Consider the following 27960-nt stretch of genomic DNA (forward strand, 5'->3'; position numbering starts at 1 on the left):
TTAAATCAGAATCATTTATATATTTCCATTCTTGATAGGTTTTATTATATGATAGCGTTGGACATAATAAAATAATATAATCAAAATGTCTATTAAAGTTTTTTCTAACATTCTTAAAAGAAAAAGGTTTTACCACAATTGTCATACCTAAAATAATCATATTAAAGGGTGTGTTCATTTATATATTACTGGTTATTCTAGTATTGAATACTTTGTAAATCATTATTAACAAATTGAACAAGAGCATCACTAATAACATAGATGTAACAGTTTAAATCTTTTGTATATGCTCTTTTTAATTTCAAGCAAAACACCATTTTGAGTATTAATGATTTTTTACCGTTACCAGCAATATTTTTTCTTGAAAGGTGCGTAGATCGATAACCAGTGCAAATTTATCCTTATAAAATTTTTCATTTGTCATGAAGCAATCTATTGGGATATTTCTATCAAAAAATCTTCTTGCTTCTTCATAAAATATTTTTTTATCCATACCTTCGGCGAAAAGGCAATTTGGTGTTCCTTCAATCGTAATTTTAATTGAATTTATATCTGGATATATAAAACTTTCACTATCACTAACTGAATTTTCTGTGAATAGTAGTACAATGCCTTTCATACTTTTACGAGGCACATTGACGTTAATATTCTGTAATGTACTTGACTTATCCCATTTTTCCTTTTTTAAGAGGGTTACATGCTGGTAACATAGGCTTCTACCTATAGAATATAGATTTGTTACCTCATCTGCAATTTCTTGATTTTCAATAGTTTCATATTCTAGCTGAATATTTTCTAATTCATAATCACCGATACTTTGACCACTTTGAGGAATAAGTACTTGATCACTTGGTGGTAATGTAATTATGTATTGAAAGTTATTATTCATATTGAATGGGCAATAGAGACCATGATCTTTAAGAATAGTATCAATATTAATTTTTTGCCTTGTACTATAAATATCATACATTAATTTATCTGACACTTTTTGAGAATCTCCACTTGTTGAAGCGCTATCATCTTTAGAAATAAGTTTTCTTAAATTTTCGTTAGCTATTCCATATTCAATAAGGCTTTGCCGATCACTTTTAGGCAACCATAGGTCTTTGTATATACTTATAATATTATGTTCACAACAATCGTAAAGAGTCTCTCCTGCTATTTTAATTTGGAGTCTATTTTGTAAAATCTTACTTAGATTATTTAGAAAGTGACTTTTTGTATTACTGATTTTAAGATCAAACGATATATTAACTGAACCAGGAACTAAACAACTATTTGCTTTCAATTTCGGAATATTAACATAGATTTGTTCATTCGGTTTAACACTATTCGGATTAAAGGTTATACTATAAAAAGTACGGGTACCTTTAATTTTTGTCATATTAATTCTTTTAAAATTAGGTAAAAGCTCTTCTTGTAATCTGTTCATATATATATTAAAACATATTTTATTTTCTTCTTTGTTTATACTGGTCATATATTAACAAAACAGCAGCAATAGCTAAAATCCATAGATTAGAAGCTAACCATGCTAAACCTTTTGCTCCCCATGATATAGCCTGAGTGATAATATTCAATAATGGTCCTAACACTGGCCATAATTTTTTAACTATATTTGCTACAGCCTTAGAAAATTTACTAGTAGCTTGAGAACCTTGCAGGATTGCTTTTCTTACAGCAATTACAATGGTTGTAATTATCGATCCAATAGATATAGCTAAAGCGGATAATCCTGGGATATTTTCTTTAACCCATTCTTTAAACCGCTGTAATCTAGTAATGTCTTTTTCTTGTTCCTCTCGTACATTCTCTTTTTCTAATTGCTCTTCTTCTTCTCTAATTATAGTTTCTAATTCTTCGACTTTTTCATACAAATTAGTTAATTCATCAATATTGTTGTCAATACCATTTTCATTTTCATTTTTTTCTATTTCATTTATTCTAACTTGAGTTTTGTTTAGCTCTTCAGTAAAGTGATTTATTTGTGCTTCTATGAATTGTGGGCGTGTTCTTTTATCAATAGTTCCAGAGGGGTCATTACCCTATATGTTCTCTAAGTTCTTGATTAGTTATTTGATTGAAATTTTCTGTATATTGATTATTTAAATCAACCATAGGCATACTCTCTTCAGTTTTATAAATTCATTTTGCAAATTAATAATTCTTTTAATTTCTTTTTAAATTGTTTAACAGCTTCTTTAGCACTTTTTGTTTTATTGTATTGTATTTCCATTACTATTACGTTTTAAAACAATTATACTAGCACCTCGCTTATTTTTTGTATTTAATGGTTTGTAAGTAATATTATTTATATCAGTTTTACCTAAATTTAATCTAAAATTTATACCTTCATCATATGCCATACCTTTTAGTTGATTAAATCTAAACTCTTTTTATAATTTTTGTAATAAAATGTTCAACAGCAAAAGAAACTTCATTTTCAGGTCTATTAATATTTGTATAAACAGGAGTTGAAGTAGGAACATCAGGAAGAGTATTAGTTTTATTTGTCTTTTTCTTATTGTTACACCATCATTATCAGTAATAAATAATGTATCATCATTATCATCAGTAAAAATGTTTCATCAATATTTTCATTATCTTCATTATCATTATTATCTTTCTTCTTATCTTCTAATTCAATATAATCAAAACCTCCTTCTGCCATTATATAGATTACTCTATATTTTGTATTTCACTTTCAGGAATCCAACTGTTATGTTTATTATCATAACCTAACCATTTAACTAAAACCATCTTTTTACCTTTAACCTTCTTACGTTTTAATATCTTTTCAACTCTATAAACATCATCTTTCTTATTCACAACTGATAGTTCCTCTTCATAAAATTTACCAATTATAGGCTCTCCTTCTAAATCTTCTATCTCATATAAATTCGGATCTCCTCTAATAACTTTAGTCACTTTAAACAACTCTTCTGTAAAATTTGCTTCATAGCCTTTCGTAAATATAGATTTATACTTTGATATTCTAACCATATCACCAATTTTAATCTTAGGTAATGGTAAATAAGCAACTTCATGACCGTATAATGTATTCCATACTTCATCTTCATTATTTTTATTAACATCTTTAGGCTTCATCAAGATTGTACTGTGTTTTGTATTGTTATAATTATATACTAAATCATCTAATATATCAATCCATTTATATGTTCCTTTACTGTAAAAATATTTCCACATAGATGTTTTAAGCGTTCTGTTAAATCGTTCGACAATCGCAGCCTTTTATCATTTTTAGTAGAGAAGTACTTAATTTCATGTTTCTCTAATAATGATTTGACACCTACATTATAAAATTCTTTACCATCATCAAATTGAGCTAGTTTCGGGTAATCATTAAATCTATCTTTAAATTGACTTAATAGTTTTGCAACAGCTTTTGTCATATTATTTGTGTCTTTCCTATAAACAGGGATAGCAAATGCATATCTACTTAATATTTCAATAGCTGTTAATATCCAATAATAACCATTGTTTTATACTTATAAGAACCCATATCAACTAAATCCATTTGTATTTGTTCACCAAGATAGTTTACCCTTGTTTGTCTGAATTTATGTCTCCTAATAATAGGTTTATATCTAGTGTATGTATCTTGAGATATTAACCATTCTTTAACCTGTTTTCTACTAAAATCTATACCTTCTTCTAATGCCTTCTGATACAACCGTTCTGCTGATTGATACCCTATTTTAGGATTATAATAAATATCTCTTAAACTTTGTTCAAGTTTAATGTCTTCATCCATTTAACTTAAGCAAGATAACATTCAAGTAAAACACTACCTACATTAACAGGGTTACCATCTTGATCTAATATATTAAATATTAGCTCGTTAAAAGCTCCTTTTATAATTGTAACTTTAGATTCAATATCATTATATTCGTATACAGTGCCAAATAATGACTGAATTGTTATTACTGGTAAATTTAAAGCTATATTACTTTTTTTTCCTTCAGGGTTATAATTATAACTTGAATTTACAATATTAGAAGAAATTTGAATATAGTTTAATCCTCTGTTTATATCCACTTTAGAAACACCATTTTTACATCATTTCTTTTAAAAGTTTTTATAGTATCATTAAAACCTAACATTTTAATAAGAGTATCAGACAATACTAATATTTCATCATTATTATTAGTTATTTTACAAGTTCCGTTGTTTTCTATCATCTCAAGCTTTATGTTAAAGACTCAAGAAATGTTTTAAGCATTTTAAAAGTCCAGTAACCAGCATCTATATTATATTTAATAGGTCCTAATGTAAAAGCTAAAGTATTATTTATTTTAATATTTTTATATTCCCAATACACATAAGCTTTTTGATATATAAATATGAATAGTTAGTTGTTACTATACTTTCTTGTAAGTCAATTTTTTATCTCCGTCTATAAAAACAGTGAACTTCATATATAACATAGCTTATATTATATGTCAGACAAGCAAATAGAAAAAATGCTATAAAATTAGGTGATGATGATTAAAAATGTACAACATGGCCAAAAATATATTTAGAAACAACTAAAACGCCTTTGTTTTCAAATCTAATAGCAGCTGTTAATGGAGATGAAGGTCATTACCAGGACTTTTTCGATCATCAATCCATAGGTGGGATTCAAAGTTTATTGTAAAACCTACATTTCAAAGGCCGGTAAATGTTGATATCTGTAACTTCAGATTGTATGTCACAGAGAATGATTATTTTATGAGTAGTTTACCACCTATAACAGCCACGTGGACAAGTGAAATTAAAAGTAAAAAGAACAGTCGACTGGTATAAGATACAATATTAAAATCATTTAAATTATAAACAAGAAGCATACTACGCTATGATTTGTGGTGCTTATGGCTTCAGTTTCTATCTGGTATCGGGCTTAATCATTTAAATTTTGATAAAAGTAGAATTATACAAAGCCTTGTTAAATATCATTTATATTATCAGATCAAGAAATTTATGAAGCATCCATCGTTATTAGACAAATATGACTTTACGGAATTAAAAAAACATATACCTTATAAAGGTATTTTAAAATTTGATAAAAACAATGATGGGTATTACGTTAATTTTCAATATTCGACTACTGATTATAGGAGCTTCATTGCATATCATTCTGAAGGTATTACATTAGTCGGAAAAGTTCTTTTGCAAGAGTCTATTGAAAGTTTTGTTTATACAATTCTTGGAGCTCAAGCCAATACAAGATGGTCAATAGTTAATCATGGAGCTAAGAGCATGCAAACTCAAAACGTTTTTAGAAAATTATTAAAAGATACTATAGTACAGAATGATACGACTGTATTTATATCTAACATGAGGAAAGCTATAAAAGACACGAATGTTATTTTGAATATGGCAATCAGCCCTGGTATGATTTTAATACCCAGCCGTATGATCATATTAGATAAAAAGATTGATGGGTATAATAATATTTTAACATTAGCGAATAAAAATATGCAATTCGGTGTTAATTCTAAAATAAATTATTATGGAGTTAAAAAGGAAGAACCTAAAAAAGTACATCAAGATAATACACCATCACAACACCTAGATAATCTAGATGAAGTTACTAAAAAACCAGTAGTACATAAACATACAAAAATGATATTAAATAATCCTTATCAAACAGATATGATTGCTTTACTCGGTATATCAACGCTATCATCATTCATATTAGTTAAATATGTTTTATAATATAATATGAAGAAAGTTCTAGATTTTAATCATATTTCGAGTGAGTTGAGTCAATATGAATTTGAAAAGCTGAAAAAGTTGTATTTATACTATCACAAGATGTATACCTGTTATAAATGGAAGTTCAATAAATTGAAGAAAGTGCGACTATCATTAAACATGGGAAGTATTTTTCTAGTCTCGACTGCTGGTATTGCTGGTAGTGTAACCCTTAACCCGATAATTATAGGAACCCTGAGTGGTCTAGGTGCTTTAGTTCAAGGTTATATTGTTAAGAGTAAGATTAATAATAATTTAGAAATGTGTAAATTTGCATATACATCATATGAAAAAATACTTATGGATATAAGATCATATTTAAGAGGATTACCTTATGATGAAGTGATATTTCTATCAGACATAAAAGTTATTGATGATATTATAATAGACAATTGCACTACTATAGATAGTATGGTAAGTAAATATAACAAAAAATATAAAGATCTGTGAGTTATCTGTAAGTTATCTATAAGATTATCTGTGATTTATCTATAAGTTATCTATAAATAAAATCTACAGTATTATATAACATGTCTGAAGAAAACCTAAAGATAACTACAGTTAAGAAAGAGAAAGACCCTATTAGAGTTGAAGCTGGTAAACGCTTAGCTGCTATATCGAAAGTTGCTAAAGAAAAAAAGATGCGAGATAGGATTGAATTAGAACATAAACAGAGAATTGAAAATAATAGCTGGAATATTAATTATGGATTTTTATTTGGAGCAGTTGGATTATTAACTGCTATTGCTAGTCTCTATTATACAAGGAAAAATGATAAAAGGCAGGAAAAATTAACAAACGATAAATCAAAAGAAGAAACAACTAGTGAAAAACATGTTTTGATACAAAAAAATAAACAATATAATTTAGACTATTTTGAATAAAATATTTCCTATTATATATGAGTAATACTATGAATAAAAAACAATTTATGAATGAAGCTTATGATGCAGTGTTTGTGACAACAACTGCTGTAGGTCTTTCTATGGCGTCTAGAAAACTATTTGGTCAAAAATTAACAGACACAAACAGTATCAGAGATTTTGCTAAATTAGCTATTGCTATTACAACATCAACAATGCTAGTTAAATATGCTCAAGACAAAAAATGGGTCCCTGAAAATCCATTTAAATCTGTATAAATATATATGACAAGTGTTATTACTAGTGGAATTGGAACAGCTTTTGGATCTATAGTCAATGGCTTAGGTTTCAGCCTAGCTTCATTTTTATTTCATAAACTTGATAAAAACGGTTATGTTGATGAAATGAAAAGATACCACGATTCTCTAATAAAACTACAAAAAGCTAAAGAGATTTTCGCTGAAAATGAAATCAAGCAACATGATAAAATACAACAGTTAAGACAAGAACTTCAATATGCTGATGATGATATAGAACTTACAAACAAAGCTTTAGATGCGCTTAGAAAAGTAAAAACGATACATTATAATGGGTTAACATTTCATAGAGAACCACAATTAAATGACTTTTACAAACCATCTAAGAATATGAAAAATTATCAATCTGGTACAATGGTTTTGATTGGTATTATATCTGGATATTTATTATATAAAATTACTTAAAAATAAAATATATAGTATTAGTATATATATTGTAATAAATTGATTCATAAAGAGTTAGAAGATTTTTGGTTATGTAAATTGTTGCTTTGTGATAAAAAGATATGTTATAGTTATATTAATAGATCTGCTAAAAACATATTTATGTTGTGAAAATCAAGAAATTATTTCAGATAATACAAAGAATGTTTGTAAGAATTGTGGTTCTGTTCACTCATATAAGATAGTTAATGAATGGATACCAGAAATTTGGAAATGTCAAAATCAGTTCATTCAAGGAGAAAAATGGTTTTATAATAAAATTAGATTGTGTGTAACTTGAATATGTTGAAATGATTACAAATGATTTTATAAAGGTTGTTAGTACTAATGATTAAAACATAAATTAATTAATAAAAATGTTAGTATGTAACTATTATATACGTTTAGCCAGCCGTGAGGGGTATTGTACCATTAAAACACCCTGTTAAAGATATGAAAAATAGTAAGACAAAAAATAGATTTTTATAATAGATTATTTGGTGAAGTATATAAAATCCTTTTGAGGGGATAAAGACATTAACTGTACTTATTATAAAAAATTGATAGAGTTAAAGAAATAAAAAATTTACTATTATATATGAATCTTAAAAAATCTATTAAAAAGATTAGAAATTTTATTCTATGTTGTAAAAAAACTAGTTCTAATATAGAAGGTGTTTTTAAAGGATTTTGAAAAAAAAACATTGTATAAAACAAAAGATAATTTAAAACGCACCTTAAAAAAATAAAATATATAGTATAGTATATATGTGTTCAGATAACCTAATAAGAGGAAGGCCAAGAATTTATACTAAAGAACAAATCAAACAACATAGGACATTATATATGCTCTCAAACCATGGCATTGTGATTTATGTAATAAAAACATATAGTTTATCATATAAAACTTACATCTTAAAACTAGAAAACATTTAATAAATTCAAAAATTAGGTACAGCTTTTAACAAAAAAATTTTTAAATATATAGTAATTATATATGATAGAAAATAGAAAAACTTAAAAGACTTAAAGACAAAGATGATATTAATAACATTGAAATGAGTAATAATAAAATATCATTATGTCATTTCTGGGCCTGGGTGGGTTTTGACTTTTAGACCATTATTTATTATCTAAATTTGATGTATATATATTAATTGATGGTTTACCAACAAAATAAAACATTATGATTCTGATCAAGAAGGATTATAAAAAATGTAAAGATTTTGAAACATTTTAAACATACTTTAATATCTGAATTAATAGAATATGATTTTAAATTAGTTGAACATAATAAAAATTAAAATTATTAAGATTTAAACCTGATAATCATAAACAAGAACTATTGTATTATTATGATACTACTGTACAAGAAAGTTTAGATGATCCTGTTATTCGTGCAATAATTAAATCAGTGTATGGTTACATGAAAGGGTTCAACTTTATTATGAATATGGTTTAATGCCAAATATGTTACCAAATATTATTACATAAAAAATCTGAATTAAAAGAATATTTAAAAAAAAAAAATAAAAACTAAAAAATGTTAAATAGATTAATTTAATTATTTTATAAAGTTTTAAATATAGATTTATTTCTATAATTAAAATTAGTGCGTTTAAAAAAATAAAAATAAAATAATATATATATATATGAATAGAGATAAATTTAAATCGAAAGTACTTAAAGACAAACCTATTTTATATAGTATGCCTAATATGAATAGAGATGAACTTCAAAATTTGACTAAAGACGATTTAATTAATTTAATATTAAATCAAAAAGTGGGTTGAAGTTAATACTCAATTTCAACCAGTACAAAAGTACTATCACAATCCAATATCAAAAAATGAACAAACAGTTAAAAATTATAAACTTAAGTTAAAGTTTATTATAAACTACTATTCAATTAATAAAAATGAATGTAAAACAGTTAAAAATTATTGCTAAAGAAAACAAGGTTAAAGGTTATTATAAACTTAGAAAAAACGAATTAATCAAAGTATTAACACCAGTCCCAAAACCAAGAACGAGTGTAAAAGAGATGATTAAAGAGTATGATAACAATACACAGATGCTATCAGATAAAAATAAAAAACCAATACCAACACCTAGAGTTAAAATAAGGGAAACAAACAATGCTTTAAAGGATTTACTAAATCATATGAAATGCATTATTAACAATAAAGATCCATTAAACAATTGCAGAACACTAGAAAGTATCTTACATATTATATTAAAGAAATATTAACAACAATGAAAGCACTTAAATATACTGAAACTCTTAAAATAACATTTGAAAAATTCGAAATTAAAGATGGTGGTGCTGCTGGTTATTTAACAAAAGTTGCTTATTTCAACAGCCCAGCTTTAACAGTTACAAATAATGAAAATATTACTGAATCACTACAAATTTCAGAACAAAATATATTAGATAAAATTGATAGATTCACTCAAGAAGGTTCTGGATGGGTTATTCGCTCTATAGATAATCATTATCTTAATGTTGTTAAATACAAGCCATTACAAGGTCTTCATACATTAATTTACACAAGAACTTAAAACCTAATAAAGGTTTGATAAATATCAAAACCATGATAATGAATGTTTTAGGTGGTGCCATATTAGACATATTAACCCACAAAATAAAGACCACACAGAATTAAAAATCTGATAAAGAATATATTAAAAGCTTAATTATGAAGGTTGATTTTCCAGTGACTGTTAAACATTATAATAAAATCGAAAAGCAAAACAAAATTAACATTAATGTCTTCGGTTATGAAGATAAACAACCATATCCATTATTCATATCAAAAGAAAAATTTGAAGACCATATGGAACTACTATTGATAACTGATAATGAAAACAAACATTATGTATTAATAAAAGATTTTAATAAATTTATGTACAATCAAACAAAGCATAAAGAAAGAAAAAAAACATTTTGTATGCGCTGTCTTCAATGTTTTAGTTCTGAAAAATATTAAATAACCATATAGAAAACTGTATATTAATAAATGGTATACAATCAATAAAAATGCCTGATAAAAATAATAACATACTTAAATTCAACAACTATCATAAACAACAAGCTGTTCCGTTTGTTATATATGCTGATTTTGAAGCTATTACAGAAAAGATATCTAGTTGTAATAAGATAATAAAAATCATATACAGAAGCCTATCAAAAGCATACAGACTGTAGTTATGGATATAAAGTTGTTTGTTGTTATGATGATAAATATACAAAAATTCAACTATATAGAGGTGAAAAGGCTGTTTACAAATTTATGGAAGCTATGTTAAAAGAAGTTAAATATTGTAAAATATTATGAAAACCCACTTTAATAAACCATTAAAAATGACATCTGATGATGAAGAAGAATTTAAAAAAGCTGATGAATGTCATATCTGTAACAAAAAATATACTAACAAAGATATTCGAGTTAGAGACCATTGTCATATAACTGGAAAATATAGAGGGTCAGCTCATCAAGATTGTAATTTAAAACTTAGAATAGACTCTGATAAATTAAAGATCCCAGTAATATTTCATAATCTGCGTGGGTATGACAGTCACTTCATAATGCAAGAGATCGGAGCTATTGTTAATAAGCATACATACAAAAACAAAAAAGGTGATGAAACGCATATGAATATAAATGCTATACCTAATAATATGGAAAAGTATATGGCTTTCATGCTAGGTAACCATTTAACATTTCTTGATAGTTTTCAATTTATGAGTTCTAGTCTTGAAAAGCTTGTTAGTAATTTACCTAAAGATTCATTTAAATATACCTCTAAGCAGTTTGAAGGTGAAAAACTTAATTTAATGACTAAAAAAGGTATATACCCATATGATTATATGGATAGCTTTGAAAAGTTTGATGAGGGGTTACCTTCAAAAGAAGACTTTTATAGTATTCTTACTAATGAGAATATATCAGATGATTCTTATAAGCATGCTCAAAATGTTTGGAATACATTCAATCTTAAAAACATGGGTGATTACCACGATTTGTATTTAAAATCAGACGTTTTGTTATTAGCTGATGTATTTGAAAACTTTCGAAAACATGTCTTGAATACTATAATTTAGACCCATGTTATTATTTTTCTAGTCCTGGCCTTTCATGGGATTCTATGCTTAAAATGACAGATATTAAATTAGAACTAATGACTGATATTGACATGTTTCAATTCATTGAAAAGGGTATGAGAGGAGGTGTTTCTTATATTTCTAATCGATATGGTAAAGCTAATAACAAGTATATGGAAACATTTGATAAGAATAAACCCTCAAAATATATAATGTATTTAGACGCTAACAATTTATATGGATGGGCTATGTCACAATACCTTACCTACTGGTGGTTTCAAATGGTTAACTGAGAAACAGATTAACAACATAAACCTTGCTAAATATCAAGCAGATAGTAAAAAGGTTTAATTTTAGAAGTTGATTTAGAATACCCTGAAGAACTACATAATTTACATAACGATTATCCTGTTGCACCAGAAAAGTTAAGGTAACTAGCGAAATGCTGTCAAAATATTGTAAGATTGCTTCTAATTACAATATATCAACAGGTTTAGTTTCAAAATTAATACCTACATTGCAAAATAAAATAATGTTTTACATTATAGAAATCTTCAACTATATTTAGATCTTGGTTAAAATTAAAAAGTACATAGAGTACTTGAATTTAATCAATCTCCATGGTTGAAAAATACATAGACTTTAATACTCAAAAAGAACTAATGCAAAAATTCTTTTGAAAAGACTTCTTCAAACTCATGAATAACAGTGTTTTTGGTAAGACGATGGAAAACTTACGAAAAAGAGTAGATGTTAGACTAGTAACTAATAAAAATAAATTATTAAAATTAGCTTCAAAACCTACTTATGTAAGTAGTAAAATTTTCAATGAGAACCTTGTGGCTGCATAAGATCAAAGAACAACACCCTTAATAGACCTGCATATGTGGGTATGTGTATCTTAGATTTAAGTAAAACTTTGATGTATGATTTTCATTACAACTATATCAAAAATCGGTATGGTGATAAAGCTAAATTATTATTTACAGATACAGATAGTTTAACATATGAAATTGAAACTAATGATGTATATCAAGATTTTTGGAGTGATAAAGATAAATTTGATAACAGTGATTATGATAAATACCATAAATATTATGATAATACTAATAAAAAAGTTATTGGTAAAATGAAAGATGAAGCTTCGGGAATAGTAATTAAAGAATTTGTTGGTTTAAGAAGTAAGATGTATAGTTATATTAAAGATAATAATAAAGGAGATAAAAAAGCTAAAGGAATTAAGAAAAATATTATTAAAAACAAAATAAAATATGAAGACTATAAACAAACACTATTTGAAAATAAACAAATACATCATACAATGAAAACTATTAGAAGTGTAAACCATCAACTTAGTAGTTATGAAATTAATAAAGTATCACTTAGCTGTTTTGATGATAAACGGTATATATTAGATGATGGTATAACTACTAGAGCTTATGGTCATTATTTAAATAATAATTAAAACTTATTTTAATATACAGTTATAATGTGTAGTAAGCATGTAGCGTGGGCCTCTGTTAGAGTAAAATCATACATACCTGCTCCTCATGTTTGACTACATATCACATAACTGTTTGTAATAAGTAATTAATAAAAAAGCGATATACAAAAGAATTCAAAATCCTGAAACAATTATTAAAAACACTTTTAACAAAAATTATATGACACTCGCTTGACAGACAAATTAAAAAAACATATAGATTCCATATTTTGTACAACATTGTATTATACATGCGCTGATGAAATGTGCTGATTACATTAAACAACCATTGTTGAAAAACATGCACTAAGACACGCGCGCCGCTAAAAACCAGCTATCGCTGATACTGATTATTAACACTTGATTATTAAAGACGGTTTTTTGAAGAGCATTTCTTAAGCCTCTGTTATTCTCGAATATTCTTCGAATATTCTTCGAATCCAATGGGAGGCGACCCCAATTTTTCACTTCGTGAAAAATTTTCCCATCGTCGCCTAGAATTTGATGGGGCTCCATCCCCTGCTCGATCACTTCGTGATCTGCGCTGCCGAGCCCCATCAAAACCAATGCTTTCTTAACATTTGTTTGTAAAGATAGTTTTTAAAGAGCATTTCTTAAGCCTCTGTCGTCCTTCGGACACCACGGGAGCGAGCCGAAAATTCTAGCTAAAGCTAGAATTTTTTACCCACCAGGCTCGCATGAATTCTCGGCGATCCCATCCCCCTGCTCAATTTTAGCTACGCTAAAATTTGCGCTGCCGGATCGCCTCCGAACCGATGCTTTCTTAACATTTGTTTGTAAAGATAGTTTTTACTACTATATTGAAACAAACAATTTTTTACACAGCTTTTTTACATGACCTTTTTACCAGAGGGACGTCTTTGAACCATGGTCTTATTTTAAGCTGTTATAAAATAGTTTTACCAGTTGTTATATAGTATATACATGGGGATTATAGCGCACTTTTCGTGCGCTAGAACCCCCATGTACTATACTACTTATACTTTTCTTTAAATGGATTTATTGACCAGTTGATTTTTTAAAAATTCTTAACAAACTATGGCTGAAGTTGTTTCGACATTTAATTGTGCATTAAAACGTTTTCTTATAGAAAGAATGACAGGATTAGTGTTTAAGAACAAAAACATTTCTGTGAGAGTTTTTAAGTTTCTCTACTACACTTTTCAGAGAATTTTATAAGAAAAAGTATGAAGTATACCAGACGACCAGTTAAGACACACAAAATTGGTTATATTTTTACGGATGTTTTTGTTGTAAAATTTATTTAAATTCAACAATAAAGTCTTACCTTGCATTTTCATCTCGTTAAAAGCTAGCATGTTTTTGTCCATTGAGTATCATTTTGTATTGCAGTTGCTGTTTAAGACTGCAATGAACAAAAAGAGATGAAGATTTCATTTTTAAAAGATGTTAATGTAGAAAATGTGCTGATTGCAATGCAATCAAGAATTTATTTATAAATATCAACTAACACGATCGTAAATCTCGTACTAAATCGATCGACAACCTAAGGAGATCGTTCTCATTCAGCTTTAGTTCATATCTTTTCCAATTTTTTTAGCTTGTGTTTGACCCTACGACTGGTAAGCTAAGAGTTACGAGCAGTCCAAATCCAGATAATGTTGTTGCAACAAAAATGGCTGCCAGTAGTACAAAGTTAGAATCCACGTCATCCGAGAAAGTAAGTCAGGTACATTTATGCAAAGTAGCAAAAGAAAGTCAATCTAACAAAGGGTAAAAATTTTGGTAATCAGTCATTAATTTGCTAATATTCAGACAAGCTGTAAGCAAAACAAACATTTACAAGACTAGATTTCTTTTACTCGTGCAGTTTATTGTGTTATCATAATCTTTGCATATTCTTCCATCAAGTTAATATTAATTATACCAGGCATTTGATTGATATGGAGCATTTGCAATCTCGATACAGCCGTAAGTTCGTAGACGAATTTTTACATGCATTTACAATCCAATCGAGTAGCTAACTTAGTTACTTGCTAACATACCTAATAAGGCTGACACTTTTCAGCAACAATAAACAATTATTATAATATTATAATTGATGAATTATTTAATAATTGTTTTTGATAAATGTTTTCTTAGTAAATTATAACAACTTTTGCGCTGTCACCATCGGCATTTACGTTTGTTTGCTATCAATTTTTTACCTGACAACAAACTGCCGTCTAACTGTTAATGATAAATACACTGCGTTATTGAACATAATGGACTGCATGTATCAGCATGCCTTTAAAAATTGGGTTCGCAAAATTGGAGAATTTAATTGTGCTGAATTTTTACTTACTTACAGAAAAAATATTTACATATTTGCTATTTCCCCATGTATTAAGGCTAATCAGCATGGCTGGAAAACCCATATTGCAAAGTAATATTGTGATTCTGGATAAAGAAAGTCTTTAGTAACTAAAAACCTGGCAATCTCACGTTAGACCCATCCGAACACTTAAGCTTCCAAAAAAAGCGAAATTAGCAGAATATTTGTAAACCAAATCAGGATGTTTTTGTAGACAATGGTATATTGTTTAAAAGAAACAAAGATTTTTAACTTATGCAAGCTAGGCAAATTTTACAAAGTATAGCTTGTAAGTTGATATATGCCACATTATATCTTTCAGCTGCCTCGAGGCTTAGCTTATCTTAGTGAGCTTGAGTAAATACTTACGGTAAGGTTTAAATTAACCATCATTGCCTACGAGCATATGTACATTTTAATGATCTATTCCGCAGCAACGGCGCATTCTAGCAGCTTGCATATTGCTTTGTTTGACTTTAGGAAATAATACTGAAATGATTGAGACAGAAATGCTAAATGAATATCTAAGCTAGGCGTAATTATTTTTCAGATTCCAAGTAGGGTAGAGTGACAAACATTTTATCATGAGCACAAATGTCATCTCGCATGTTTTTATTCTTAGTTATTCTAGGTGCTTCTATCTTCAACAGCTCATCAAACAAATTTAAATCCATTCTAAAACAATACCGGAATGAGACGATTATAAGTCTAACTAAACACTAAATACACATAACATAAAAATGTAGTATAAGCTGTAATTAATGGCTGTAATAGTTCTTAATACATTATGCGACGCATATTTACTCGAAGTTGTGACAACATTGTTCAAAGAAATTTTATATAATAAGCAGAAGAATTTGAGCAATTTCATTGGTTGAGAGGTATGATCTATAAGTGAACTGACTTACGAAATTGACATCACAGAAAATTGCTTGCTTTTAAATGACAAACGAACGGCGATATTATTTGAATATTTACCTGAAGTTATCCCTGAATAGACAAATAAAGAAATCAAAAATGCTTACTCAAAGCATTGGACGTATTATGAGCAAAAAGAAAAGAAGCACCCGGTTTTCAAGCGTTGATTTGTACTTTGCTTCGATAACCAAATTTCAACAAAACTGATCAGCCATTGCTGGTTTATTTTGTTAGCCAATCACATTTTATCGCGTGATTAAGCTATCCAATAGCATTTCTTCTATCGTATGGATCATGCGTGATACTTGCAAACTGAGGACTTTTCAGTGTTCCAAGTGTGGCGGGACAAAGAAAAAAACTGTTTTACCATTTAATTTGGGAATTTTTCGGTTTTATCTTATAAAACAAATAGATGACATTTAAAGGGGAAGTCAGAGTTCGGAACAACTTAGGCTCAAATGAAAGAGTATTGTATTATTACTTTGCATACCAAGTCTAAAATCTTTTCGTTAAATACAACTTGAGAAATAAAGCAATGAAACTGCGTTATTTTGCAAATATAAATGTACATCCGAGCGAACCTGCGATCAAGCAGCGGAATTACATCGTTACGTCACTGCGCGACTCTGTAATCGAGCAATTTCGAAGAGAATAGAATAGATATTTTGTCTGTCAATTTTAAAGTCTTCTAGGTAAATGGCGTATTTAAACGATTCTTCGAGCGATATTTTGACCTGTTTTAACTTAAAAGATGGTAAAGAAATTTCAAAGATAAATGGAGGGTTTAAATATTATACTTTTGAACTGGTTAATGAAACGGGGACATATTTTTCTGACATGCTAAGACGAAAGCAGAAAATATGTGTATTGAAGATTCCAATTCAGAGTTTTAACGACACCACAATTTTCGAGGTATTTGTATATTTCTATATTACATTTTATATATATATATATATATGTACTCTTTTTATCTGGTTCACCATATTTGCAGTCCTCGAAATCACAGTTTGTTTATTAAAGAATTGTATTAATATGTAAGGCCGTGCCCACATACTTGGCTGTCGCGGAAGATTATTATTTAAGTGTTAGATAACCGGTTGTGTAAAACTTTAAAGAAAACCTCTCCGCTACTTAAGAAACTGTTCCCACTTTGTTTTTCTGTTTTAGTACACGGTATTCTGTGTTGTAAATTGTAGGTAAATCGTAAAACCTTGCTGTTGATGCCATCTTCAATTTATGAATTTCAAAGCGCTGTTGCTAACTTATACTTACACCGAACCTTATTCTAACCATAATTACTACAAAGCCCACGATGGTGTAAAAAATTACTGGCAACATGGTAGCTATTTCTCAAGTAACGGGAGCGACATGCTTCAAATTGCCATGTGGCACTAGCTATAGAATAGCATGTTAATTATCTGCACGACTGACAAAAGTAGGACATAAACACCTAGTTTTATGTATAGTAATAATAATATAAACAATCACTAGCCAAGCTAGCTTGCAAATTTGTCCTGTGATGTTAATTTCTTAGCTTTACCATTATTAATTTCTTTAGAACCAAATTTGCAGGCTGGCTTTGTCTCATATGTAGCTATAATTGATTCAATTGCAAAGATTACATTTTGTCAGAGTAATAAACTATAGGATACCTGGCTTGACTGTTTCTTTTTGTAGCAGCTAGTTGTTTGCTGTCATATTATCATTTATTAAATACTTAATTGACTGTTTACTTGGCCTATATAAAAGCCAGGTCTGTCTAGTCATTCTCTAACAAGAAAAATTTCTGATATTTAAAATTGCCAGGTATTCTATAATTTAGCCACACCTATGTGTGTATTTCAGCCATTCGTGATCGGTGTGCTGCTATCACTTCTTTTTTGCTTGGTCTTGGAGTAGGTGCAATATTCTTTTGAAGTTTAACATGCTTGTCTGATGGTTGAGGATTCATGTCCACATTGAACTCTACACATCATCCATCAGTTGCAGTACAAAATCAAAACACTTTTTCTCCAACACTGGTTTCACTATCCATTTTTTACGTCCTTTTGGGAAGACCACCTTATACCTTTTTTCCCCTTCTTCCTTACCTCTGGTGACTGTTGCTTGCCTCCTTCCAGTGTTGGAGTTGTGATCAATCACAGCTAGTTGAGTACGGGCCACCATTCCCTTGTATGAGAAGTGTTTACGTTTTGGTACATATTTTAGTAGCAAGGAATGGTAGACCTCAAGGTTGCCAGTATGGTGAAATTCTGTAAGCTGTTGTATATCTTTTAAAAGCTTTCTATTCAGAACAACCTCCTCCAATGCTATATGTGGGGCAGATCCAGCCTGCAACCATTTCGTTTTTTTCTTTGTTTTTAGATAAAGGGCCATGTGCACATTTGCAAAATGTTTGCTATTTCTCCAATTATGTTTGTTGACTATATGATGTAAAATGGACACCCATTTCTCATGGAGCACTTCAGCATTTCCCTGACAACTTTGTGCACACCACCAAAGGTGATTGGATACAGACTGGATCCACTCTAGTAGCTCATGATTTTCTTTTTTCTTTGCCTTCTCTGTCAATTTTTTTGTCACCCACTTTGAGAGATGCCAAACATCATATTGGTGCACTATGGAAGGGTACCTCTTTAGCATTTCAGAGGTTATTTGAATGTGGCGGTCAGTTGTCAATGATCTCACTTTCACACCTTGCTCAATGACATTGTCAAGTGCTCTTTGGCATCCTTTTTTCTCCATTGCATTAGAGGATGAAACTTCAGAGACTTGAACAAGAGAAAAGTCAATAATTTTCTCTGAAGTTTCATCCATTAAGAAATATGTACCATATTTTGCGCTATGACCAGGACTGTCTGATCTACCATCACCACATAAGTCAACCGGTTTCATTTTGTTTTTGATGGTTACAATAATTTCTTTTTGTTGTTTTTTATAGACATTGTCAATGACTGGGAAGACAATCTTATTTTGAACTTCATAAAACTGATCTTTATTTACAAAGTTTAAATTAATTGCATTTGCAAATTGCTTGGTGGCTTCATAGGTTCCTCCAGTCATGATAGTTGCAGCAGGAATTAAAATATTACCTGCTGGTTTATTGTGCAAGTCTGGTTGAGACTTCCACTGGTAAGTATGATTATTGCTACATGTTTTTTTATGGCAACCATACTACCAATATGGGACTTCTCAATCTCACAAAGAGAACCACATATTCTACATGTTGCGAACAGCTTATCAAGCATGCTTTCAAAGACAATGAATTTTCTTTGATTTTTTAGTTCCTCACCTTCAGATTCCTCATCTGTATCTAGTTCCTCAAGATAGGTATAATCATCATCACTATCTGATGCAGCAATATCATCACTGCTTCCTAAAGAGATTTCTGAATCAGATGATATAATAGGAGTTGTTGTGATAGGAGTTGTTGTGTTAGGAGTTGTGGGGATGTTACTGGTTTTGGTGTACGACTTGAAGAAACTGCATTTAAAGAGGGGCAACATTTTTTGAAGCGTTTTATTTTTAATGGTTTCCTTTTCTTTGTGCAAGAGTTTGTATGGCAACTGTCCTTTGTCTTGGTGTATCACACTGTGCTTCTGCATCAATGAAAACTTTTGGCTCACATTGAATCTGGGCATCCTTGGACAATGGACTGGGAGGCTGATCTTCAATGCATGTTGCAAGATTTGTATCTTCATCTAGTGATAGTATTATGCTTCTAACTTCCTACAAAATAGTCAAACTTCTCAACCAAGAGAGTAAAAAGCTAATTGTTTAAAGAACAGTTCAATAACTTCAAATATAATCTATATGGTTGCAATATCCTATTTACCTCATGTCTTGCAATTCTATCTCTCATTTGTTCTCTTCTGTGTGACATTTTTCGCTCGGGTTTACGATTTAAAATGGAAATATCGATGGTACACTACTAGGTTTTAATATCTTTTTCGATTTCATGCCGAATATCTCCTTTAGAGAAGTACTAAAGCAATCTGGGGTGAAATGGTCGCTACATACGTAACATGAATTTGGCTTCGGTATATTATCACGACGAACCCGTGCAAGCCATATTTTTTGCATTGTTGGGTCGTTTGGCAATCGATGATACGATACATCGTTACCTTTTGTTTTCTAGATCCGTTAGTGCAATTAGGCACCATGCAATGTGGCATTGTTCCGAAATATTTAAAGTAAACAAAGTAATTGTAATTGTGTCGCTTTTCCTGATATGTTGTCTATTTGAATATATATACGCTCCCGCGAAAGCGCGCAGTGACGTCACGAGACTTTACCGCTGCTTGATCGCAGGTTCGCTCGCATGTACATAATAGCTGATACAAAATATACAAAATTTCGTGGTTTCATCGCTTTATATCTCGACTTGTATTTAACTAGAAGATATAATATTTGGTATATAAGGTAATAAAAATATAATCTTTCATTTGGGCCAAAGTTGTTCCGAACTCTGACTTCCCCTTTAACCGTCGTTTATACAATTGTTGATACTTGGGTGAGATTTTTTATAAAAATAAGCCTGGTGACTCGTGGCCACTTTCGTAGTATTATCACAAATGAAATGTATACTGTATAGACAACGGTTAGATGTTATCTATATGTTAAACAGAGAAAATGTTGAGCATCTCAAAATAAAACAGATTTTTTTGATAAGTCTCTGTTCTATACTTTTCTTTAAATGAATATATTGACCAGTTGATCTTTTAAAAATTCTTAACAAACTATGGCTGAAGTTGTTCGACATTTAATTGTGCATTAAAACGTTTTCTTATAGAAAGAATGACAGGATTAGTGTTTCAGAACAAAAACATTTCTGTGAGAGTTTTCATAAGTTTTCTCTACTCCACTTTTCAGAGAATTTTATAAGAAAAAAGTATGAAGTATACCAGACGACCAGTTAAGACACACAAAAATTGGTTATATTTTTACGGATATTTTTTGTTGTAAAATTTATTTAAATTCAACAATAAAGTCTTACCTTGCATTTTCATCTCGTTAAAAGCTAGCATGTTTTTTGTCCATTGAGTATCATTTTGTATTGCAGTTGCTGTTTAAGACTGCAATGAACAAAAAAGAGATGAAGATTTCATTTTTTTAAAAAAGTGTTAATGTAGAAAATGTGCTGATTGCAATGCAATCAAGAATTTATTTATAAATATCAACTAACACGATCGTAAATCTCGTACTAAATCGATCGACAACCTGAGGGAGATCGTTCTCATTCAGCTTTTAGTTCATATCTTTCCAATTTTTAGCTTGTGTTTGACCCTACGACTGGTAAGCTAAGAGTTACGAGCAGTCCAAATCCAGATAAAGTTGTTGCAACAAAAATGGCTGCCAGTAGTACAAAGTTAGAATCCACGTCATCCGAGAAAGTAAGTCAGGTACATTTATGCATAGTAGCAAAAGAAAGTCAATCTAACAAAAGGGTAAAAATTTTGGTAATCAGTCATTAATTTGCTAATATTCAGACAAGCTGTAAGCAAAACAAACATTTACAAGACTAGATTTCTTTTACTCTCGTGCAGTTTATTGTGTTATCATAATCTTTTGCATATTCTTCCATCAAGTTAATATTAATTATACCAGGCATTTGATTGATATGGAGCATTTGCAATCTCGAGCACAGCCGTAAGTTCATAGATAAATTTTTACATGCATTTACAATTCAATCGAGTAGCTAACTTAGTTACTTGCTAACATACCTTATAATAGACGAGAACAATGAACTAAATGTTCATTAATGTTTTCTCACATCTTTTCACTTCTGCAACAAGTTCTTTGTCAACCTACATATGCAAGGTTAAAGAATAATCACCAAAATGTTACTAAATGAAACAATTGCGAAATATTCATTGGTGAATTCTTAAGCAATTGTTTTTGATAAATGTTTTCTTAGTATTTTATAACAACTTTTGCGATAAGATAGCTGTCACCATCAGCATTTACGTTTGTTTGCAATCAATTTTTATGGACGTACGCCTAGCAAACTGCCTGAGTCACAACAAGTTAGTGATTCTTAGTTCTACTAAATGCTATTGATAAATATTTCACTGCGTTACAGACATGACAACAATTTGACTATCATGCCGAACCTGCATGAAATTGTCCAAAGCAATATGCCTTTAAAAATTGCCTGCAAAATTGGAGAATTTAATTGTGCTGAATTTTACTTAATACTGTAAAAAAATATTTACATATTTGCTATTTCGCCATGTATTAGGGCTAATCAGCATGGCTGGAAAACCCATATTGCAAAGTAATATTGTGATTCTAGATAAAGAAAGTCTTTAGTAACTAAAAACCTGGCAATCTCACGTTAGACCCATCCGAACACTTAAGCTTCCAAAAAAAGCGAAATTAGCAGAATATTTGTAAACCCAATCAGGATGTTTTTGTAGACAATGGTATATTGTTTAAAAGAGACAAAGATTTTTAACTTATGCAAGCTAGGCAAATTTTACAAAGTAAGCTTGTAAGTTGATATATGCCACATTATATCCTTCAGCTGCCTCGAGGCTTAGCTTATCTTAGTGAGCTTGAGTAAATACTTACGGTAAGGTTTGAATTAACCATCATTGCCTACGAGCATATGTACATTTTAATGACCTATTCCGCAGCAACGGCGCATTCCAGTAGCTTGCATAATGCTTTGTTTGACTTTAGGAAATAATACTGAAATGATTGAGACAGAAATGCTAAATGAATATCTAAAATAGGCGTAATTATTCTTCACATTCCAAGAAGAGTAGAGTGACAAACATTTTATCATGAGCACAAATGTCATCTCGCATGTTTTTATTCTTAGTTATTCTAGGTGCTTCTATCTTCAACAGCTCATCAAACAAATTTAAATCCATTCTAAAACTATACCGGAATGAGACGATTATAAGTCTAAATCTAGACACTAAATCTACATAACATGCTAAATAAAGTATAAGCTGTAATTAATGGCTGTAATAGTTCTTAATACATTATGCGACGCATATTTACTCGAAGTTGTGACAACATTGTTCAAAGAAATTTTATATAATAACCAGAAGAATTTGAGCAATTTCATTGGTTGAGAGGTATGATCTATAAGTGAACTGACTTACGAAATTGACATCACAGAAAATTGCTTGCTTTTAAATGACAATTGAACGGCGATATTATTTGAACATTTACCTGAAGTTATCCCTGAATAGACAAATAAAGAAATCAAAAATGCTTACTCAAAGCATTGGACGTATTATGAGCAAAAAGAAAAGAAACACCCGGTTTTTAAGCGTTGATTTGTACTTTGCTTCGATAACCAAATTTCAACAAAGTTGATCAGCCATTGCTGGTTTATTTTGCTAGCCAATCACATTTTATCGCGTGATTAAGGTAGCCAATAGCATTTCTTCGATCGTTTGGATCATGCGTGATACTTGCAAACTGAGTACTTTTTAGTGTTCAAGTGTTGCGGGACAAAGAAAAAAAACTGTTTTACCATTTAATTTGGGAATTTTTCTATTTTATCTTATATAACAAATAGATGACAATTAACCGTCGTTTGTACAATTATTGGTACTTGGGTGGGATTTTTTTTACAAAAACTAAGCCTGGTGACTCGTGGCCACTTTTGTAGTATTATCACAAATGAAATGTATACTGCATAGATAACGGTTAGATGTTATCTATTTGTTAAACAAAGAAAATGTTGAGCATCTCAAAATAAAACAGATTTTTTGGATAAGTCTCTGTTCTATACTTTTCTTTAAATGGATTTATTGACCAGTTGATTTTTTAAAAATTCTTAACAAACTATGGCTGAAGTTGTTCGACATTTAATTGTGCATTAAAACGTTTTCTTATAGAAAGAATGACAGGATTAGCGTTTAAGAACAAAAACATTTCTGTGAGAGTTTTCTTAAGTTTTCTCTACTCCACTTTTCAGAGAATTTTATAAGAAAAAAGTATGAAGTATACCAGACGACCAGTTAAGACACACAAAAATTGGTTATATTTTTACGGATATTTTTTGTTGTAAAATTTATTTAAATTCATTAATAAAGTCTTACCTTGCATTTTCATCTTGTTAAAAGCTAGCATGTTTTTTGTCCTTTGAGTATCATTTTGTATTGCAGTTGCTGTTTAAGACTGCAATGAAAAAAAAGAGATGAAGATGTCATTTTTTAAAAAGTTGTTAATGTAGAAAATGTGCTGATTGCAATGAAATCAAGAATTTATTTATAAATATCAACTAACACGATCGTAAATCTCGTACTAAATCGATCGTTAACCTAAGGGAGATCGTTCTCATTCAGCTTTTAGTTCATATCCTTTCCACTTTTTTTAGCTTGTGTTTGACCCTACGACTGGTAAGTTAAGAGTTACGAGCAGTCCAAATCCATATAATGTTGCTGCAACAAAAATGGCTGCCAGTAGTACAAAGTTAGAATCCACGTCATCCGAGAAGAAAGTCAGGTACATTTATGCAAAGTAGCAAAAGAAAGTCAATCTAACAAAATGGTAAAAATTTTGGTAATCAGTTATGAATTTGCTAATATTCAGACAAGCTGTAAGCAAAACAAACATTTACAAGACTAGATTTCTTTTACTCTCGTGCAGTTTATTGTGTTATCATAATCTTTTGCGTATTCTTCCATCAAGTTAATATTAATTATACCAGGCATTTGATTTATATGGAACATTTGCAATTTTGAGCACAGCCGTAAGTTCATAGATGAATTTTTAGATGCATTTACAATCCAATCGAGTAGCTAACTTAGTTACTTGCTAACATACCTTATAATAGACGACAACAATGAACTAAATGTTCTTTAATTTTTTCTCACATCTTTTCACTTCTGCAACAAAATCTTTGTCAGCCTACATATGCAAGGTTAAAGGTTAATCACCAAAATATTACTAATTGAAACAATTGCGAAATATTCATTGGTGAATTCTTAAGCAATTGTTTTCGATAAATGTTTTCTTAGTAATTTATAACAACTTTTGCGATAAGATAGCTGTCACCATCAGCATTTACGTTTGTTTGCAACCAATTTTTATGGACGTACGCCTAGCAAACTGCCTGAGTCACAGCAAGTTAGTCATTCTTAGTTCTACTCAATGCTAATGATAAATATTTCACTGCGTTACAGACATGACAACAATTTGACTATCATGCCGAGCCTGCATGGAATTGTCCAAAGCAAAATGCCTTTAAAAATTGCCTGCAAAATTGGAGAATTTAATTGTGCTGAATTTTACTTAATACTGTAAAAAAATATTTACATATTTGTAATTTCCCCATGTATTAGGGCTAATCAGCATGGCTGGAAAACCCATATTGCAAAGTAATATTGTGATTCTGGATAAAGAAAGTCTTTAGTAACTAAAAACCTGACAATCTTACGTTAGACCCATCCGAACACTTAAACTTGCAAAAAAAGCGAAATTAGCAGAATATTTGTAAACCCAATCAGGATGTTTTTGTAGACAATGGTATATTGTTTAAAAGAAACAAAGATTTTTAACTTATGCAAGCTAGGCAAATTTTACAAAGTATAGCTTGTAAGTTGATATATGCCACATTATATCCTTCAGCTGCCTCGAGGCTTAGCTTATCTTAGTGAGCTTGAGTAAATACCTACGGTAAGGTTTGAATTAACCATCATTGCCTACGAGCATAGGTACATTTTAATGACCTATTCCGCACCAACGGCTGATTCCAGCAGTTTGCATAATGCTTTGTTTGACTTTAGGAAATAATACTGAAATGATTGAAACAGAAATGCTAAATGAATATCTAAGCTAGGCGTAATTATTCTTCAGATTCCAAGAAGGGTAGAGTGACAAACATTTTATCATGAGCACAAATGTCATCTCGCATGTTTTTATTCTTAGTTATTCTAGGTGCTTCTATCTTCAACAGCTCATCAAACAAATTTAAATCCATTCTAAAACTATACCGGAATGAGACGATTATAAGTCTAAATCTAGACACTAAATCTACATAACATGCTAAACATAGTATAAGCTGTAATTAATGGCTGTAATAGTTCTTAATACATTATGCGACGCATATTTACTCGAAGTTGTGATAACATTGTTCTAAGAAATTTTATATAATAACCAGAAGAATTTGAGAAATTTCTTTGGTTGAGAGGTATGATCTACAAGTGAACTGACTTACAAAATGGACATTACAGAAAATTGCTTGCTTTTAAATGACAAACGAACGGCGTTATTATTTGATTATTTACCTGAAGTTATCCCTGAATAGGCAAATAATGAAATCAAAAATGCTTACTCAAAGCATTGGACCTATTATGAGCAAAAAGGAAAGAAACACCCGGTTTTTAAGCGTTGATTTGTACTTTGCTTCGATAACCAAATTTCAACAAAATTGATCAGCCATTGCTGGTTTATTTTGTTAGCCAATCACATTTTATCGCGTGACTAAACTATCCAATAGCATCTCTTCGATCGTATGGATCATGCGTGATACTTGCAAACTGAGGACTTTTCAGTGTTCCAAGTGTGGCGGGACAAAGAAAAAAAACTGTTTTACCATTTAATTTGGGAATTTTTCGATTGTATCTTATAAAAAAATAGATGACATTTAACCGTCGTTTATACAATTATTGATACTTGGGTGAGATTTTTTTTATAAAAACTAAGCCTGGTGACTCGTGGCCACTTTTGTAGTATTATCACAAATGAAATGTATACTGTATAGACATCGGTTAGATGTTATCTATTTGTTAAACAAAGAAAATGTTAAGCATCTCTAAATAAAACAGATTTTTTGGATAAGTCTCTGTTCTATACTTTTCTTTAAATGGATTTATTGACCAGTTGATTTTTTAAAAATTCTTAACAAACTATGGCTGAAGTTGTTTCGACATTTAATTGTGCATTAAAACGTTTTCTTATAGAAAGAAGGACAGGATTAGTGTTTAAGAACAAAAACATTTCTGTGAGAGTTTTCTTAAGTTTTCTCAACTCCACTTTTCAGAGAATTTTATAAGAAAAAAGTAGGAAGTATACCAGACGACCAGTTAAGACACACAAAAATCGGTTATATTTTTACGGATATTTTTTGTTGTAAAATTTATTCAAATTCAACAATAAAGTCTTACCTTGCATTTTCATCTCGTTAAAAGCTAGCATGTTTTTGTCCATTGAGTATTATTTTGTATTGCAGTTGCTGTTTAAGACTGCAATGAACAAAAAAGAGATGAAGATCTAATTTTTTTAAAAAAGTGTTAATGTAGAAAATGTGCTTATTGCAATGCAATCAAGTATATATTTATAAATATCAACTAACACGATTGTAAATCTCGTACTAAATCGATCGACACTCTAAGGGAGATCGTTCTCATTCAGCTTTTAGTTCATATCTTTTCCAATTTTTTTAGCTTGTGTTTGATCCTGTGACTGGTAAGCTAAGAGTTACGAGCAGTCCAAATCCAGATAATGTTGCTGCAACAAAAATGGCTGCCAGTAGTATAAAGTTATAATCCACGTCATCCGACAAATAAGTGAGGTACATTTATGCAAAGTAGCAAAAGAAAATCAATGTAACAAAAGGGTAAAAATTTTGGTAATCAGTCATTAATTTGCTAATATTCAGACAAGCTGTAAGCAAAACAAACATTTACAAGACTAGATTTCTTTTACTCTCGTGCAGTTTATTGTGTTATCATAATCTTTTGCATATTCTTCCATCAAGTTAATATTAATTATACCAGGCATTTGATTGA

General features: G+C 29.8%; 1 protein-coding gene and 1 long non-coding RNA gene across 2 annotated transcripts; one reads left to right on the plus strand and one right to left on the minus strand.

The window, feature by feature from the left end:
* Positions 1-79: 79 nt before the first annotated feature.
* Positions 80-27960, plus strand: LOC124455432. The gene is made up of 5 exons (XM_047006078.1): positions 80-87; positions 14534-14653; positions 21478-21597; positions 24546-24673; positions 27616-27960. Exons 2-5 carry the CDS (start codon positions 14609-14611, stop codon positions 27632-27634), a joined length of 312 nt encoding a protein of 103 aa, XP_046862034.1. The 5' UTR covers positions 80-87; positions 14534-14608; the 3' UTR covers positions 27635-27960.
* Positions 14218-14484, minus strand: LOC124455439. Its single transcript, XR_006951852.1, has 2 exons — positions 14445-14484; positions 14218-14338 (listed from the first exon to the last, which is right to left on the minus strand). It is a non-coding gene; the product is annotated as an uncharacterized LOC124455439 (long non-coding RNA).

The sequence above is a fragment of the Xenia sp. Carnegie-2017 genome, unplaced genomic scaffold (assembly GCF_021976095.1).
Source record: "Xenia sp. Carnegie-2017 unplaced genomic scaffold, XeniaSp_v1 HiC_scaffold_4, whole genome shotgun sequence".
Classification (NCBI taxonomy): Eukaryota; Metazoa; Cnidaria; class Anthozoa; order Malacalcyonacea; family Xeniidae; genus Xenia; species Xenia sp. Carnegie-2017.